The sequence below is a fragment of the Eutrema salsugineum genome, unplaced genomic scaffold (genome assembly GCF_000478725.1).
Source record: "Eutrema salsugineum unplaced genomic scaffold, Eutsalg1_0 scaffold_11, whole genome shotgun sequence".
Lineage (NCBI taxonomy): Eukaryota > Viridiplantae > Streptophyta > Magnoliopsida > Brassicales > Brassicaceae > Eutrema > Eutrema salsugineum.
In genome coordinates this window covers 2,549,701-2,566,982 of record NW_006256901.1, presented here as the reverse complement: position 1 = coordinate 2,566,982, position 17,282 = coordinate 2,549,701, and the positions used below count along the sequence as shown (strand labels likewise).

Sequence of the window (17,282 nt, the reverse complement as noted above, 5' to 3'; positions counted from 1 at the left end):
CCCTTGCTTTGCAGAGCCCACGGTAGGAACGAGAAGTGATTTTTAAGAGGATATCGCACAGAATGTCGGAAGGGAGAGAGTTAAAGTTTATCTGGTTCGACATCTTCAAAGGGTCTGGAATGAGACTATAATTCGTCTAAACCCGAGAATTTATAAGCAGAAATACAGTACACAAACAGGTACAACGGTTATATGCACCGTTAAAGTCGTTAAAGCAGTTACATATATGAAGTCGTTTCAAACATAACCGTTAACAAAATATCACATACACAGTAGACTTCGACAGTAGACTTCCCCAATAGACTTCCCTAGTTGACTTCCATAGCAGACTTCTTTGAGAACAATAAATGCTTTGTCTTCCTATTCCGGAGCCTTCTTATTATATTCCTGGTGAATCTTCGACGGCTAAGTATATTAAATAAAAATTTCAACATTATTAGATGAGTTTAGCTCAACTTACACAATTCGGTAGGGTATGACCAGATTGCTTGCATTGGGAGCAGCTGTATACTTTGTGCAGCTTCCTTGGCTTCTTGCTTTTCCTCCTAGCAATTTCTAGCCATGATTGCCACCGAGACTTCTTCCGTCTGCCTGGTGCACGGCGAATGTCTGGTGGCAGACATATTGATGTTGGGCCTCCTTGGACCTCTGAAATTTGGGGATATATGTTGGTAAAGTATGCGGCAAACAAGTAGTTTTTTTAGTAAGTCGGACATACAAGGGAATCCACAGCTATCCCACCGGCTAATGCAGCTGCAATAGCATATGAACATGGGATCTTCTCGATATAAAACACACCACATTCACACATTCCATGTTCCAAATCAACAATACAATTCCTGGTTCCTCCTTTCACATAGTATCTCCAAGTGTCAATTCGGTCCACCTCCACTGCATCTGCATAATGTCCACGAATCGCCAGCAAATACTCCACTCCCCGAGTATTATGTGTTGTGAGACTCAAAGCATCCTCTCTGCGTTTTAAAAACCACCGACCGAGCTTCTCTCGTATGAAATCCAAGAGGAAAGAAATGGGATAGCCACGGGCCTTCTTAAGTGCAGCATTTATAGACTCTGCAACATTGCTAGTCTTAATATTGTATCTGTCTCCAACAAAATAAACTCGGGACCAAAGAGAGACATCGGCTTCTTCCAAATAGTCAGCAAGGTCAGGCTTGATCTGTCTCAGCTCCGCCATGTACCAGTTGTAGTCATAGAGGTTGTAAGCATAAGCCACACGTTTAACCAAGTACAACAACTGCTTCCCCCTAAACTTTGTTACTATGTTATGTTGTAGATGGTAGTAGCATATCCCTCGTTTTGCCCATGGAAAAATAGTTTCACAAGCTTTCTTAATATAAATATGTCTGTCAGAAACTATCACCAAAGGATAACCATCTGAGACACATTCACGCAGTTTAGAAAAAAAACCATTCCCATGAAGCATCATCTTCACCATCAACAATTCCAAAGGCCAAAGGAAAAATCTAAAAGTTTCCATCTTGTGCGGTGGCAACCAACAAAGTACCCTCGTATTACCCTGTTAGATGACATCCATCAACCACAACAAAACCAGCAATCGATGCTCCAAATGCGAGAAATAGATATTTGAATTTGTTATTCGAATCTACATGAAGAGCTGATATAGTTCCCGGATTGGCTTTGTTCACTGAATGTAGGTAAGCTGGGAGACTCGCATATCCATCTTCAGCTGTTCCCCTGACCAATTGTTGAGCATATATCAAAGATCTGTAAGAGGTAGTGTAATCCATCTTGATGCCAAACATATGCTTCATTGAAACCCTGACATGTTCTGGTGTAAGTCCATCAATGATGCCCAAATGGCTTATAAACAGCTTGCCAATATACTTAGGAGTAGACTTCCCATGGTGAGCCATTCGATGGGCTATTGAACATGTGTGGTCTTTCACATATTTTGTCACCCAAAAAGTGGATGCATCATTCTTCACGCTCGCTCTAACCATCCAAGCACATCCTTCCACTCGACATCTAGCCACAAACAGGATCTTGGTAGACTTCTGTGTTTTAAAAGCAAATTTTAACATTATCGCAGTCAGTCTAACCTCTGATAACAACTTCTCTTTTGTAGGGAAACTTGCCCTAACATATATATTATCAGACCATGACATGGGCGTTCTCCCTGTTTCACCATATCGGTTTCTGACCTTTTCAATACAGACTTTATCTTCATCATCATCTTCATCTTTCACTTTACCGTAGACACTGTAATCTTCTCCGTCAGAGTAAGTTGCATCGTCGACATCTTCTCCATCCTCGTTCACATCAGAACTGTCTGCCTCATCATCGGTAGAATGTTCTGAATTTTCTTCAGACTCCTCACCTAAATCTTCATCTGGTCCTTCTTGGTTCTCCTCAGTATCCATCTCCACTCGACTGGACACACAAAGACGTAACAAATGCACTCTGCTTAACGCAATCAAGCTTAAAACTTGTCTATCATTGGTGACATGCATTGGAGGTGTATCTGGAGCCATAGTTTGCAACATTGATACTGGTAGTGCGTAGGTTAACTCGATGATCTCAGTCTTCTTGCCCAAGTTATAATCATCTCGCGCCATCTCAGTAAGCTGCCCCAAGGTGCAACCATCGTTCAAAAACCACATTCTTCCACCTTTGCCCATGTCAACAACAAAATGCCATGAATTCTCCTCAATCTTCCACTCACCGTACACAACTGGAATTTGAGCCATTCTCTGAAAAAATAAGCATATAAACCATATTAGCAAACACTGCATAGAGACTTTTTGTATCAAGAGTAGACTTCACTACGAAGTCTACTTTGATAAGCTAAGTACCTTAAAAATCGAAACTTCTGATTCAACAATAAATATCCAATGAAACGAAATAAAATTCACTAGGTAGTTTAATCACTTACTAAGAAACAATTCTAAACCAAAAAAATTGAAAAATAGTTTATAAATTTGCTTAAAACGCGTTTTTACAAAAACGTCAAAAAGTAGACTTCTAAGGCAGACTTCGAATGTAGACTGGAGGAGAAGTCTACTTTTATAAGCTAAGTACCTTAAAAATCGAAACATCTGATTCAACAATAAATATCCAATGAAATGAGATAAAATTCACTGGGTAGTTCAATCATTTACTAAGAAGGAATTCTAAACCAAAAAATTTGAAAAATAGTTTATACATTTGCTTAAAACGTGTTTTAAAAAAAACATAGGATAGTAGACTTCTAAATCAGACTTCAAATGTAGATTGGAGGAGAAGTCTACTTTTTCATTGAGAAGTCTACTAAAAAAAAGGTCATTTTTGCAATTGACCAATCTGTTGACTTTTCCTCCGGTAGACTTCAGGAGTAGACTTCAGTCAAAAAAGGTTACTTTAGCATTTGACCGATGCATTGACTAACACAGTAGACTTCTATTGTAAACTTCATGTAAGAGTAGACTTCTCTGACAGTCTACTTTTGAAGTCTACTTTTTAAATAGAAGTCTACGGAACAAAATAGGTTATTTTTGCAATTGAATTTTTTTAGTAGACTTCACAATGAAGTCTACTAAAAAAAGGATTCCTTCTAAGTTTGACCGAACACCATAAGTAGACTTCACAAAGAAGACTTCTTTGTGAAGTCTACTGAAGTTTTTTAGAATTTTTTTAATTTTTTAATTTTTGAAAAACAGAAGTCAAACACTAAAATGACCTATACGTTTTTGGTCAAACTACAAAAGTAACTTAAAAGTAGACTTCGTATGCAGATGTAAACAGTAGACTTCATAAGGAAGTCTAAATCCAAAAGTCAAAATACGGTCAACTACAAAAATAACCTCTTTTCTTTCGTAGACTTCTAAAGTCTTCAAATGAAGTCTACTATGTTATTTTTTGTTATCAAAGGATATCGAGTAGACTTCTCATGAGGTTTAATGAAGTCTACTTTTTAAAAGTCAATTGCAAAAATGACCTTATGTTGACTCATAGACTTCAGTATAGTTCACGGAAAGTCTACTTTCGCGATAAAAAAACTGAAATGTGGAGAAATTGAAGTGCGAGGATTACCTTTAACAAAATTGAGCTCGCCTAAGTTTCTCTTATCCACCCAGAACTCAGGATTTCACCGAAATTAAACAACCCAGGTGTCGAGTAACCAGAATTCACCGAAAAAGCATGGCGCGAAACATTGTAACTTTGCCCATATGTTTTGGAGAAGAAATTATGAAAGAATGAGCAAGGTTATGAGTGAATGAGCTTAGATATTTGTTTTATTACAGCTTTAAAATTGGTTGAGAAACATTTATTCCATTTTCATGGTTATTCATGGTGGTTGAAGAAATTGAAGACGATGACATTCTTGTAATTAAAAGGTCTTTAGAAGGTCCAAGAAGATTTTAGTCAAATTAAAGAAAAATCGAAATAATAGATGAATAATGGCATTTTTGTTAATAGTTTAAATGGGAAAGATAAAATTGTGAGAATGGTTCTAGCTTCAACCCAGTTTCTAGCTCGACGACTTCCTCAAATTCTTTCACGATTGCTCATAATTTTATAATCACTAGAAATGTTTACGTGTGCCAAAAGTTACGTTAGTATAAATCAATTATTGCTAGAATTTGCTGAACTAATATTCAGACAGCTAATTATTCCTATATCTCTCATAAAACTTAGAGATCACAATCAAAGGATTCAATATATACGCAAACGTGCTTCTATGGCTTATGTATAAAAGTCTGGCCAGCTAAGCTTTTGGGCTTCCAGGCGTGATTTTAATCAACCACAAAAAATTAGTCAGATCAATAATTTGGCCAAACCCTTTAATCTCTAAGCTAACTCCTCAAAGCTCATTCTTATTAAACTTACCGACTCATTGATAATTCTTGTTCACAACAAATTTCCTAACTCTCTCTCTCTCTCTCTCTCTCTCTCTCTCTCTCTCTCTCTCTCTCTCTCTCTCTAACACAAAAACTAAACATAAGTAAGACATGGGATGATCACTTGTTGTGGGACATGTTTTTACCAGGTTTTGTCTTCTTAGCACTTGGCCTATGGCACTTATTCAACAACATAAAACTCTTTGGTCTCCATCCAAACACATTTATTTCATTTCCATGGTTCCCAATATCAAAGCTCAGCCACTTAGAGCTCTACTTCATCATGTTCTCTTCATCAGCTTTCATATTAGTGGGGCTCTTCAAACACCATTACTTTGACTCCCACGGCACTATCCCATCGAATCACCTCACAACTTTGAACATTCTTCCATCTTCATGGCCTTCTTGGTGTATGCTATTTTAACACTAGTCCTCAACCGAGCACGGCCTAGAGCCGCAGCTTCTGAGGGGCTAACCCTCCTAGCTGATGCCGCTGCCTTCATTCAGAGCTAATTATCTTCCATTTTTACTCTACCGACCACATGTGCATTGATAGACAATACCTTTTGATCCTACAGCTCATTATCATTGTCCATCTCCTCACTACTCTCATATATCATGGGTATATTGTTCTGAGACCTTAAACAAAACCAAAGGTATATTGTTCTTATAGAAAGGTATTTTATTGTTTGTTGTCTCGGTCCAGAATATATTATAGTTTTTACTAGCGTATCTGGACCAGGTCAGGCCTGGCATGGTTTGTAGTCATTTGGTTTATTTCAGGGTATACTGTTACATAATATCGTTTTTAAAAATATATTTCAAAACTCCATCATTTTTAATGGGATAAAATGTGAATATATTATATATACTTGCCAAGATTTGGAACATGAGCTTAATTACAAAAGCTATAAGGTACGGAGCTTCATGACGGGGGAAAAAATTGAAACGGATGAAACTAACAGAACAACAAAGATTTGAACACTCAATTTAGTCTTTTGCAGTTTTTTATTCACCACAACATTTGCATATTCATATATACATGATAAGAAACTCCATTTACTATAGTATGCATCTATCTATATACTCTAATTTTGACATACAATTAAAACTTTCATACTTAATTTTTTTATACTAAATTACAATTTTGATAAATATCATATGGAGTAATTCCTTCCACATTACTATGTAACTATGTAAGTGTAACTAATAATTTCATTTGACCTTAAAAGGTATTGGCTTGCCCAAGAGTTTTTCGGTGAGTTTTCTGAGATCTTCAAGATAGCTTTTCAGTGTAGTTTATATTGATGCGTTATATGCTTTACACACCGAGTTTGATCCCTAAAGGTTGTTTTATTCACGATGAAAATGAAAAAAAAAAAAAGACACCTAGTGGTTAAGTGTTCCACTGAAGAAGCCCGTCATAGTATTCAGCTTGTAATTCGATATAACTACAATGTTTCTTGTGATATACCTGATTCTCGATCGGGTTTACGGTGGAAACGTACTTTAGTCTAACCATTAATCATCAAACCAAAAAAGATGATGAAGGACAAACAACACTGCGAATCACAGTGGACTTAGAAAATGAGTTTTATTTAAATGGGTGAACTTCTTGATGATTGAGATAAATTGTGAGAAAGTTTCTTAGTGATGATTCATGTATATGGGTTATGTGTAATACAAAATGGTTTTTCAGTCCAAATAATAAAGCTATATATCAAATGGTTTATTATATGTGTATATCCTACAAGTATTTGCAGATGGTCCTAAACTATAGAATAATCATTCCCGCCTACACAATTGGTTCTAGCTTCAACCCAATTTCTAGCTCGACCCCTCGAATTCTTTCACGCTTGTTCAACACTTGTTATAAATACTCTCTTCAGAGATTTTTCGTTTGTTCTTTTATATTTTCCAGAAAACAACAAACGAAGTGCTAAAAGCCTAAAAGCATATTTTATTTGCTTCATTTTAGAAGCTGTTCACATATTTAATAATATTTTTTCTCTAAACTAATATATCATTTTGTCTACCTAAAGACAAATCACCTGGTAAAAAGAAATGTATAATTTGTACAAAAAAAACGAGTTAATTTTGATAGAACATTGAGAACGGTTTTCTAGTTAAATATCACTTCAAGCGAAACAGATGACGTATTACATATCATCGGATAGAATAATCATTTATTGAAAACTTGTATTTACTTTCACAAAAAGATCAACATAGTCTATATATTATATGGCCGTGGATTAAAAGGAAAAAAAAAATCATACAAAACTGTAGATCGATAACAACCTAGAAGGTGTGTACGTCCTTCTGCCAGTCACCACCTTAATGTCTCTTGTCTTGTTAACCTTCTCCTCCGCTATATATAATATAATAGGGATGTCTATATAATATTTCAGTTTCAAGAACATATGATATTCTTCATATATAATCTAAGCTTGAATCTTATAAGTTTTTAACTGAGGATGTCAAACTTCTTAACCATATTTTTTTTCAATCAAAGTAAATAAAGTTGAAATATAAAATATAGTTCTTCTATTTTTGTTTTTTTCAATTTGTCCCCTATATATATAGTATAGGAAGAACTCAACTTTAAATTTGGAGTGGTGTTGTAACAATACTAAACTTTATGATGTTACTGGTATTTGGTAGAACTTTTCTATTGCCTTATCCAGCCAGTCGAATCTCAAGAGATGGATCCCACCATAAAATTCATAATTCACATGTAATTTTTTTGTAAGGTTATTCATGATTTAATTAATCCAATTATTATTTTAAATTTTTTATATTTAAATAAGCTTTGATTGTTTTCGACAGAAAAAAATAGACAACCCTATTTTTGTTAATTGCTTACAAACTAAATTTTACCGGCATTTAGTCATAGAAATCTCACCAACCATTTTCTAAACATTTTTGAGGAGCTTCTCTAACATTTCTTGTTATCCCAACGAGTCTGTTTATTTTCCCTGGTCGAGTGCTATATCATTAAGATTAATTTGATTTTATCTTAGAAATTACAAAATGATTTTTTACCGTCTACAATAAATGTCTATACGATAGATATTCTATCCGCAGCATACAAATTCACAGTACCCAATTTCATATATAACACACTACTGTGTTGTACAACTCTTACTGTATCATACTGGATTTGCCTTTAAGTTTTCATTTACATTCTAAAAAAATATACTTTTGGGAATCAAAATTCAAAACGTCTTATGAAAAGATTAGATAATTTGATCAACCGTTTGACCAAGAAATGTTTTACCGAAAAACTTCTTTAATTAGAAATTTAGAATCCAATAAATATGTAAGACAAAATGTTTCTTTAGAGAATATCGTAAGACATAAATGTTGAAGAGAGGCATGTGTGTAGATGCATCCAGATGCAAAAACTTACGTCGCACTATGCCAGTGATTTGTTACGTAATCAACATTTTAGCTTCATGAAAGGTGCACAGTTGGGTATATGGATATTGATTAGGAAACAAAGCCAGCCAAGCTTTGCTCCATATGTCTACACGCAATCATTTATAAAGATTCTATCTCCCAAGTCATATGAGATATAAATATTTAAGTCGGAACTAAAAAGAACCAATAATGAGGACTTAAATTGTCATAGTTTTGTTAGAACTTAAAAAAAAAACCACTAAATTGAATACGAAAAATTATAAAGAAAAGAAAAGGGAAAAATAGTAGTTGAGACACCGAAAGAAGAATGCATAACCTAAACGGAACGAAGAGAAACTCTCAACAAAGGTAGTTAGGGTTTTGCACGTTATCTTAGGTCATGCAATCTGCCCCATTTCATCATTTACAATTTAATTCTTTTCATGATATTTATTTATGTACATCCCACATCCCATATTATATATATATATATGATCTTTATATATATATATATATGATCTTCATGCATGTATTGCACTTTACCTACCAAAGCACCATCAATCTCTCTTAAAGAGATTAAAAAATAAGACATTAACAGATATTTTCATACACTAGCACACATATATAAATAAAGTTTTTGGTGACGTTATTTTACACGAAAAGCACATCCTTGTATGGATGTAATTAGCTTCTATTGTTTCTTCTTCGCCTTCTTCTTATTCTTTCTTGCAATCTCTTGTCTTCTTTTTCTAGCTGTTCTTGCTTTATCTTGTCAAGTTTCAACAGTCACAAGATTTTTGAGGAACCTTCTTTCTTCCGAGAATCTTGTGTAAGTTTCTTGTTGGGTTATTTTTTCATGACATTTTAGTTTCCATCTTTAGTTTGAATTCATGTGAAAAGTACATTTTGCCTATCTAATTCTTTATGCCGTCTCAAAAACTCTCCTTTGTTACTAACAGAACCATATTTTAAAAAAAAATATTGACACAATATTGGTTAGAGTTTTAAGAGGACTTTACCATTTTGGTGTCTTTGTCCCGACTAATCCTACTCCTTAGGTCTATGATGATTGGTGATATGACAAATGTTTGAAAGCCTTTCTTCTTTCTTTTTATTTTGTGTAGTAATCATTTCGAGAGAATGGAGAGTAGTATGCAAAACTTGTTGGAGAAATTAAGGCCACTTGTGGGTGCAAGAGCTTGGGACTATTGTGTTCTTTGGAAACTAAATGAAGACCAAAGGTTGATTTGATTCTTCTCATGAGCAATAAAGTTTAAAAGTGTTTTTCTCTCTCTTTTGTTTTTTAATCTTTCTCTTTCGTCACATTGTTTCTTTTTCGGTTTTTTTTGAGGAGACAGGTTTGTGAAGTGGATGGGATGCTGTTGTGGTGGAACACAACTCATAGAAGACAATGGAACCGAAGAGTTTAGCTTCGGAGGTTGTAGGGATGTTATGTTTCATCATCCTCGCACCAAATCTTGTGAATTTCTTGCACATCTTCCTTCTTCCATCCCTCTTGATTCCGGGTACGTATGAGCATATTTATTGTTTCATAAGATATAATCTAGAGATGGAAAATAAAATGGACTTTGTTGTAGGATATATGCGGAGACTCTTCTGACTAACCAGACCGGTTGGTTGAGTGAGAGCTCAGAGCCAGGTTTTATGCAGGTACGTTGAAGTTTGAATAATCACAAACAAATGATTAATTTTACATGAACAAGAACACTCAAAATTTCAGTTTTCTTGATTCCAGGAAACAATCTGCACTAGGGTTTTAATTCCTATACCAGGAGGACTAGTTGAGCTCTTTGCGACCAGACATGTATGTTTGATGTCACATATGTATATTTTTTGTTCTTAGTTAATTGTTAAACTTGTGGTGGCTTGTGATGATCAATGGGTGTACGTATAGGTTGCTGAAGATCAGAACGTGGTGGATTTTGTAATGGGACATTGCAACATAATGATAGACGATACCGCAACGATCAACATGATGGTAGCCGACGAGGTTGAATCGAAGCCGTATGGGATGTTATCTAGTGAAATGCATCCAAAGGGTTCGAAGGATGAAGACATGATGAATCTCCCATCGTCGTACGATATTTCTGCCGATCAGATCCGGCTCAATTTCATGCCACAGATGAGTGATTATGAGGCACAACAACAACATTTGAAGATGAAGAGTGATTATCATCATCATCAAGCTTTAGGGTATCTCCCGGAGAATAGTAACAAGGAAATGATGGGTATGAATCCATTTAACACGGTGTCAGAAGATGGGATTCCTGTGATCGGCGAGCCTAGCTTGCTTGTGAACGAACAGCAAGTCGGTAATGATAAGGAAACGAACGAGAACGGAAGGTTGGATACTGGCTCGGATTGTAGTGACCAGATTGATGATGAAGATGATCCCAAGTACAAGAAGAAGTCAGGAAAACAAGCTCAAGCCAAGAACCTGATGGCTGAGAGACGACGAAGGAAGAAGCTAAATGATAGGCTTTACGCTCTCCGGTCGCTTGTTCCCAGGATAACCAAGGTATATGTTTCTTTCTAGGTTTCCTGCTTCGTTATTATGTGTTTTCTGATACTAGCTTTTGTTGGCATGAAAGTTGGATAGGGCATCGATTCTTGGTGACGCAATCAACTACGTTAAGGAGTTGCAGAGTGAGGCAAAGGAGCTTCAAGACGAGCTTGAAGAGAATTCAGAGACTGAGGATGGATCGAATAGGCAACAAGGAGGGATGAGCCTGAACGGGACAGTGGTCACTGCGTTTCACCAGGGGCTTTCGTGTAACTCCAATGTTCCTAACCTGAAACAAGATGTTGATCTTGAGAATTACAATGATAAAGGACAAGAAATGGAGGTTAGAGCGAACATAAACTCTCACCTTTCTATATTGAACTCTAAAACAGCAATTCTCATAAGATCGGTTTATGTTTTGGGGTGAGGGGGTTTCAGCCGCAGGTGGACGTGGCTCAGTTAGATGGCAGAGAGTTTTTCGTAAAGGTGATTTGTGAATACAAACCAAGAGGCTTCACAAGGCTAATGGAGGCACTGGATTCTCTGGGACTCGAGGTTACAAATGCTAACACGACTCGCTTCCTCAGCCTTGTCTCCAATGTCTTTAAAGTCGAGGTATGACCTGCAGAATGAAGAAACAAAAACCAAAACAAAACATACAAAACTTATATGGTTCTTGTTTATTCTCTCCAATGTTACAGAAAAATGATAGCGAGATGGTGCAAGCTGAGCATGTGAGGAACTCGTTGCTGGAAATAACCCGGAACACATCTAGAGGATGGCATGATGATCAGATGGCAACCGGTTCCATGCAAAACGAAAAGAACGAAGTTGACTATCAACACTATGATGATCACCACCATCAAGGCGGTCATCTTAACCTACATGATCATCAGATGAACCAGAGTGCTCACCATCATCACCACCACCAACACATCAACCATTACCAAAACCAATAAGGAACATGTTCCCAGAGCTATCTTATGATTTTCATAGCAAGATGTGTGATCTTTACAAGAGGAAGAAATAGACATTAACATCTGCATAAATACGCTTTAAAGATTTTTCCATTTCAAGAAATAATAATAATAAAGAAAGGAATGTCAGTTCGAGAACAGTTCCTGTATCCAAAACCTGGAATAAAAAGGGAAACTGCTCTAGATTCTCATGGAACTGAAGCGAAACAACTTTACTCAGTTAATCTTTGTTAGAGGTTTTTAACAACTCATGACAAAAGAAGTGTTGTAATGCACCCCTAAAACTTTTAAGCAGGCGGCTCCAAAACATGACCAACCAAAAAAAATTCATTTGCCAATATTGCTGGAGCGGATGGGGTTACAACTCAGGAACATGCAATTCTTGTATAACTCAAAAACAAAAAGAAAAACTCTGTTACACACATTTCAGACATATCTGCGTTTGAAACCTGTAATAGTAAAGAAGCCACAAACCTTCACTTGGTTCATTGGCAATGTGGTTGGTGTATATCCAGCTCCTTTGAGGCTTGTGTTATTGTTGCTGCAGATGTTTGAATTCATTGCAGTCAGCTCCTACCTCATTTAGCGCTGAGAAAAGCTTTGGCGCGATCTTAGCCAACATAAGCTTAAAACCAACCGAAGTTGAATTTGCACTGCTGCGTTCATCGATAACCGAGGCATCTTTGGTGAGGGAACCTATTAGATATCCTTTCATGTAGGCGTCACATGCCTTCAAGATGTAATAACCGCGTTTTCTGAAATGCGCTTTGATGAGTTCTTCAAAATCCTACAGAATTAATCACAAATTAAGAAAAATGACGTTTGTGTTAAATGTGAAACTTTTCAGTGTGATGGAGCAAAAGAAAGAGAAACAGAGGTGTCCTTTACCTTTGGTGGCTTCCGCATAAGATACATCATGGTTTTACAATTTAGCAAAAAAGTATTCTCGTTATATCCCAGTGAGTTTTTTTCTCCTTCCGCAGTTCCGATCTGCTTATCGTACCCAGCTTCATTGAAATAAGGCTTTGAATTCAACACCAATCCCTGGAGTGAAACAAGGACTTGAAGGATGCTAGATGATTTGGGATCCCAGACTTCATTTCCTCTCCCAGTCCAGGTATTAAGAAGGCTAAGACAGACCTTGCCTTCTTCATACAGATTGGGGTTTAACCTCCAACCACCAGAATGATAATATGCCGACTGCAGAATGAAAAGCCAGACAGAACATTATTTCATATTATGATTCATTTAGGTTGTGCACATACGAATCATAAGAAAAACTAGAAACTCATACCGGTGGCACACTAGGGTAGTCAGGCGGAAGGTGAAAATCAAAAAAGAAGAGACCATCTTGGTATGGTGTTCCATATGCGCCAGCTATTACGGCCCTCAAGAGATCCATTCTATCTTCGTAAACTCGAACAAAGATCCCATCTGCCAAAGGTAATAAAAAAAAAAATTCAATAAGAAGCTACCAATCATGAAATACTGCTGAACATTTTAACTGTACGGCTACACATTCTTACCAGGAAGATTGTTCTGAAGTATTTTCCAGTCTTGATCAACCTTTTTGAACCATTGTCTTTCCTTGGTTTTCTGCAAGTTTGATACGACACTTTTATGATTCAAACTCAAGTTTCCATTTTAAACTGTAACGGGAAGAAATCATATTTTATGGGTGTATTTTGAACCAACACATGAGTTCTCTGAAATGTTTGACCTACCTGCCCATCTGCGCCAAGAAAATGGTGATCCAGAGGATCTTGTGATATATCAAAGCGTCTGAAACTGCAACTATCACCTTCGGAAGGTAATAGCGCAGGTTTTTCACTCTTTGATCTTTCTAATGCATCGTTAGTAGAGGTTTCCCCACTCAGATGATTCTCGGCATTTGCTTGAATGCCATCTGACTCACAGTTATCAGTCGCACTGAAATTTGGAGGGCTAGGGTCATCAAGGAAAGAATTATTTTTGTTGGAAGAGTTTGTCAGTTCAGCCTGCTTATATTCATTTTCACCAGTGGAACCAGAACTGGAAGAATCTTCATTTCTCCGTCCACGAGAAAATATTCCACTAGCTAGTCGAGTCACGAATTCAATTGCAGCTAGTGGGAGAGCTAGGGCACCATTCCTCCCAGAATCATGGTCAGCATTGATTTCTGCATCAGAGTTTTCCTCCAAAAAACTATCCCTTCCAAGATCCTGTAAATTAAAGATTATCATTGATTGGGCTTCAAAGAGGAAAATCATTGCAACCTTTGAGTGGTGAACAATTCAGTAACATTTTCTTAACAAAACAAACCTCTTCAGGAATCTCAGGAGCACCCCTCTCATCATCGTCTAAAGTTTCCCAACTAGCAGCATCACTTGCTTCACTTTCTGCTGAAACTGATTCATCATCATCCCGTCCAACTACATAAACTGCGTGAGGGCCAACCTAAGAAAAGAGAAAAAAAAAATTAGAAATTAAAAATAACAAATACCAAGCCTTGCTCGCAGTAAAAGTACCATCAGATTCAGGAGATATCTGATTTATTCTTGCACAGATAGTCTCGTAAAAAACCAATTTGTATATATCTCCTAGATCATTCAAATGAAAAAGAACTGCTCTCCAAATTATTCCTTTTGACAGGTAATAAATACCAGCAAGAACATGATCAAACAGTTTTAAATTAGAACAGCAAGTGTACTGAAGCACTCCAACATTTGGTACACGTTCCAAATTCTATATTGAGGAGAAAACCATTCTAAGTGAATCGACTAGTTGAGGATAACGTACCGTTGATACCATTCCATCGGCCCATGTTACTTCGATATCACCATCCTTTAGACCAGTAATATTTCCAACCCATGAGAGCTCTGAAAGGTTCGTATTAACTTCGTTTTCTTCCTTATCATGGACTACAGCTTCTTGATGATGTTCTGTATCTTGCTGTCCATTGTCTTGCTCCGTTGCCACCTCTGGAGAGTTTTCGGCAGAAGATGCTGGTAACACCATAGTAACAGGTGATAGTCTAATAACAACATCCCCATAACAGTAGTCATAATCTGGATGGCCCTCTAGTTCATAAACACTAACAATTTCCTCCTTGTCAAACTCACGGGGATCTTCTGCCCTTTCAAGTGGCTTCAACCATCTCACAGAAGCGGTACGTTCTTTTGCATTGACACTTTTAACAACCCCAACACGCTTAGCTTCAGTTGTGTTATCACCATCATCCGAAGCCTTCTCCACCACATACTGCTCAGCGACAAATTCATGATCACCAGGAGTCTCAATTGGAATCAATGTTGTTGCTCCTCGGTTACATTCTACTGTACCATCTTGCCAGGCTACATCAACACGCGTTCTGCTATTAACTACCAAAAGAGCTCGTTCAAAGCTTTCCTCTTTTTTCTTGACCTTTTTGTCCTTTCTAATAACAATTTTCCGTATCTTCTTACGATGAAGAGGCCAACGTTCATGAACAGGCTCCTTTGAAATAGAAGAAACACTAGTTTCTTTTGACAAAGCTACAGAAGTAATACCAGCAGATTCATTCTTTTCGCTTACATCATCTTGAACATCTTCCGAATCGCAGCCACTTTTTTGTTGCCGATCTGCATAATTTGCTTGAGAATCATAAAGTCGTAATTTAGATACATGCTTATGTAAGGGAATTGTAGCAGTTTGATTCACCGATGGAAGAAGGGCCCAGTCACCTACTTGCCAACTGGCATGAGTGAAAGATGACAACAATGTCAGATTACTTGGACTCTGCTCCTCAGGTGGGGAAACAGAAGAATCTGGCCCAAAGCCAGCTGAAGCAATCCAGTAGACAAAAACAGATCCGGCGGTAACTTTGGTCACAGTACCTTCTAAGCGGTTGGGCTTCCACAATCCAGAAAACCACCGGGAGTTCTTGAAAATCGATGAAGAGCTTGCTTTGACACGCTGGCCTGGGTGATATGGAAAGTTTGCATCTTCTTCAAGGTTGTTCTTGGCAATAGGTTTCAGTTGAAGGGGTTCAACACGTAAGACTTTACACATGGAACCATCATCAAACAACACAGTCACATTGTCCAATACATCATCAATTCTACCTAACCAGGGGCCATGAACCACATAGTCACCAACAGCAAAATCCCTGACGCGTTTCAACTTTTTGGTCGAGATGTCCTTGTGGATAGAACCATCCGGAGCCAATAAATCTACCGATATGTTTACATCCACAACTACTCCAACCTGCCCAGTTGGCTCAGAAGCTGAAGCAACATAATCTCCGTGTAAAAAACCACGGTCTACAACGGTTACATCCCTAATATCTTGAACTGGCTCGGTGTTATCCATCCAAAGAACACGAATCTGCTCACCCTCAAGGACACCACATTTGTAGTTTCCATCGGCTTTTTTCTCACCAAGATTTCCATCAGCATTGCCATCTCCATGGCCAACATTTTCTTCACTGGCTTTTTTCTCTTCCTCTTCATCGGCATCATCATTATTATCGTCGTCATCATCAACATCATCATCTTCTTCGTCGTCTTCCTCATCGCTAATGTCACTTTCAGAGTCAGAATCACCAGCTACTTCGCTCACAACCCCAATACTACCGGTTCTGTTGTTTCTAACAATATCTTGTCGATAAATGTTAGGATGCTCGTTACTTTCTGAATCATTAGACCTATTTATATGACTACTGCTGTTATTCACAGTTGGATCAGATTCAGATTCACTTGCCATTGAATCATCAAGTCGCGAGTCAACCCCACCGTGAGGTGCTGTACCAGGGTCATCTTGCTCGTGTTCCATCTGAAAAAACCAAGCAAAAATAATGATGAGAGACTTCAACAAATCCTCACAAAAACATGTAATGAACTTTTCTCACACCCAATAGCTACAGAACAAGGATCGGCAAAAGAGTAGTATCCAAAACTATGATAGTATGATGCAACCATCCATAGTAGTAGCATAAAAGTCAAAACGAAAAGCTTCCGAATTGATTCAAGCTTTAGACAGAAACAAAAATTAAAATTAAAAAATCTCAAAACGAAGCTCAAAACGAAGCATAACCATAGATATTCCGATTATTCGCAAGCCATGAAATTACATATCTATCTAAACCAAGTTAATAAATGGAACCTAAGATCATCACCAGCTAACAAACATGAAAAGGAGAAGATAAGAATCATTGTTTCCGTGTAATCACATTGAGCTTGCCGATGAATTTTTTTAACAGATTCAAACATAAAGCAACACATCGAGTTTATCGACGAATCAATAATAAGCAAGTACCGGTTGGAATCTTCTGGAAGTGATCGGACGAAATCAAAAGAAGAAGATTTGAAATCGATTATCGTTTGATCGTATATGCAAAATTTTTTCTTTTTGTTTTTGTAAATGGGAAGACGAAAGAACATACGAAGAATTGGAGAAGAGAAAGAAATGGAGGAGAAGAAAGATTGAAGAAGACAAAGAGGAGGAGCTGGGATTCTCTCCCTCAGCGGCGTCAAGGGTATATTCGTCATTATGTATCTTCAT

The 17,282-nt window shown here is 37.2% G+C and overlaps 3 protein-coding genes and 1 pseudogene across 4 annotated transcripts; 2 read left to right on the top strand and 2 right to left on the bottom strand.

Annotated features, from left to right (window-relative positions):
- Positions 1-700: 700 nt before the first annotated feature.
- LOC18026009 lies at positions 701-1,198 on the bottom strand. The gene has a single exon (XM_024160429.1). The coding sequence runs from the start codon at positions 1,196-1,198 to the stop codon at positions 701-703; it is 498 nt and encodes a 165-aa protein (XP_024016197.1).
- A 3,800-nt stretch (positions 1,199-4,998) lies between these two features.
- On the top strand, positions 4,999-6,380 carry LOC18026008 (annotated as a pseudogene).
- Positions 6,381-9,000: 2,620 nt separating this feature from the next.
- On the top strand, positions 9,001-11,771 carry LOC18026007 (transcription factor ABORTED MICROSPORES). The gene is made up of 9 exons (XM_006409309.2): positions 9,001-9,090; positions 9,386-9,502; positions 9,620-9,787; positions 9,860-9,932; positions 10,018-10,086; positions 10,177-10,800; positions 10,874-11,128; positions 11,224-11,400; positions 11,487-11,771. Exons 2-9 carry the CDS (start codon positions 9,402-9,404, stop codon positions 11,742-11,744), a joined length of 1,725 nt encoding a protein of 574 aa, XP_006409372.1. The 5' UTR covers positions 9,001-9,090; positions 9,386-9,401; the 3' UTR covers positions 11,745-11,771.
- A 176-nt stretch (positions 11,772-11,947) lies between these two features.
- On the bottom strand, positions 11,948-17,230 carry LOC18026006 (probable ubiquitin-conjugating enzyme E2 23). Of its 2 annotated transcripts, XR_002901292.1 has the most exons (9): positions 17,037-17,230; positions 14,541-16,553; positions 14,064-14,198; positions 13,487-13,963; positions 13,289-13,358; positions 13,057-13,196; positions 12,651-12,962; positions 12,237-12,549; positions 11,948-12,143 (listed from the first exon to the last, which is right to left on the bottom strand). XR_002901292.1 is itself a non-coding variant. In XM_006409308.2 (8 exons), exons 2-8 carry the CDS (start codon positions 16,551-16,553, stop codon positions 12,295-12,297), a joined length of 3,402 nt encoding a protein of 1,133 aa, XP_006409371.1. In that variant the 5' UTR covers positions 17,037-17,230; the 3' UTR covers positions 11,956-12,294. The 2 variants fall into 2 exon arrangements, 1 of the variants encoding a protein (XP_006409371.1); XM_006409308.2 differs by having other exon boundaries at positions 11,956-12,549.
- Between the last annotated feature and the right edge of the window lie 52 nt (positions 17,231-17,282).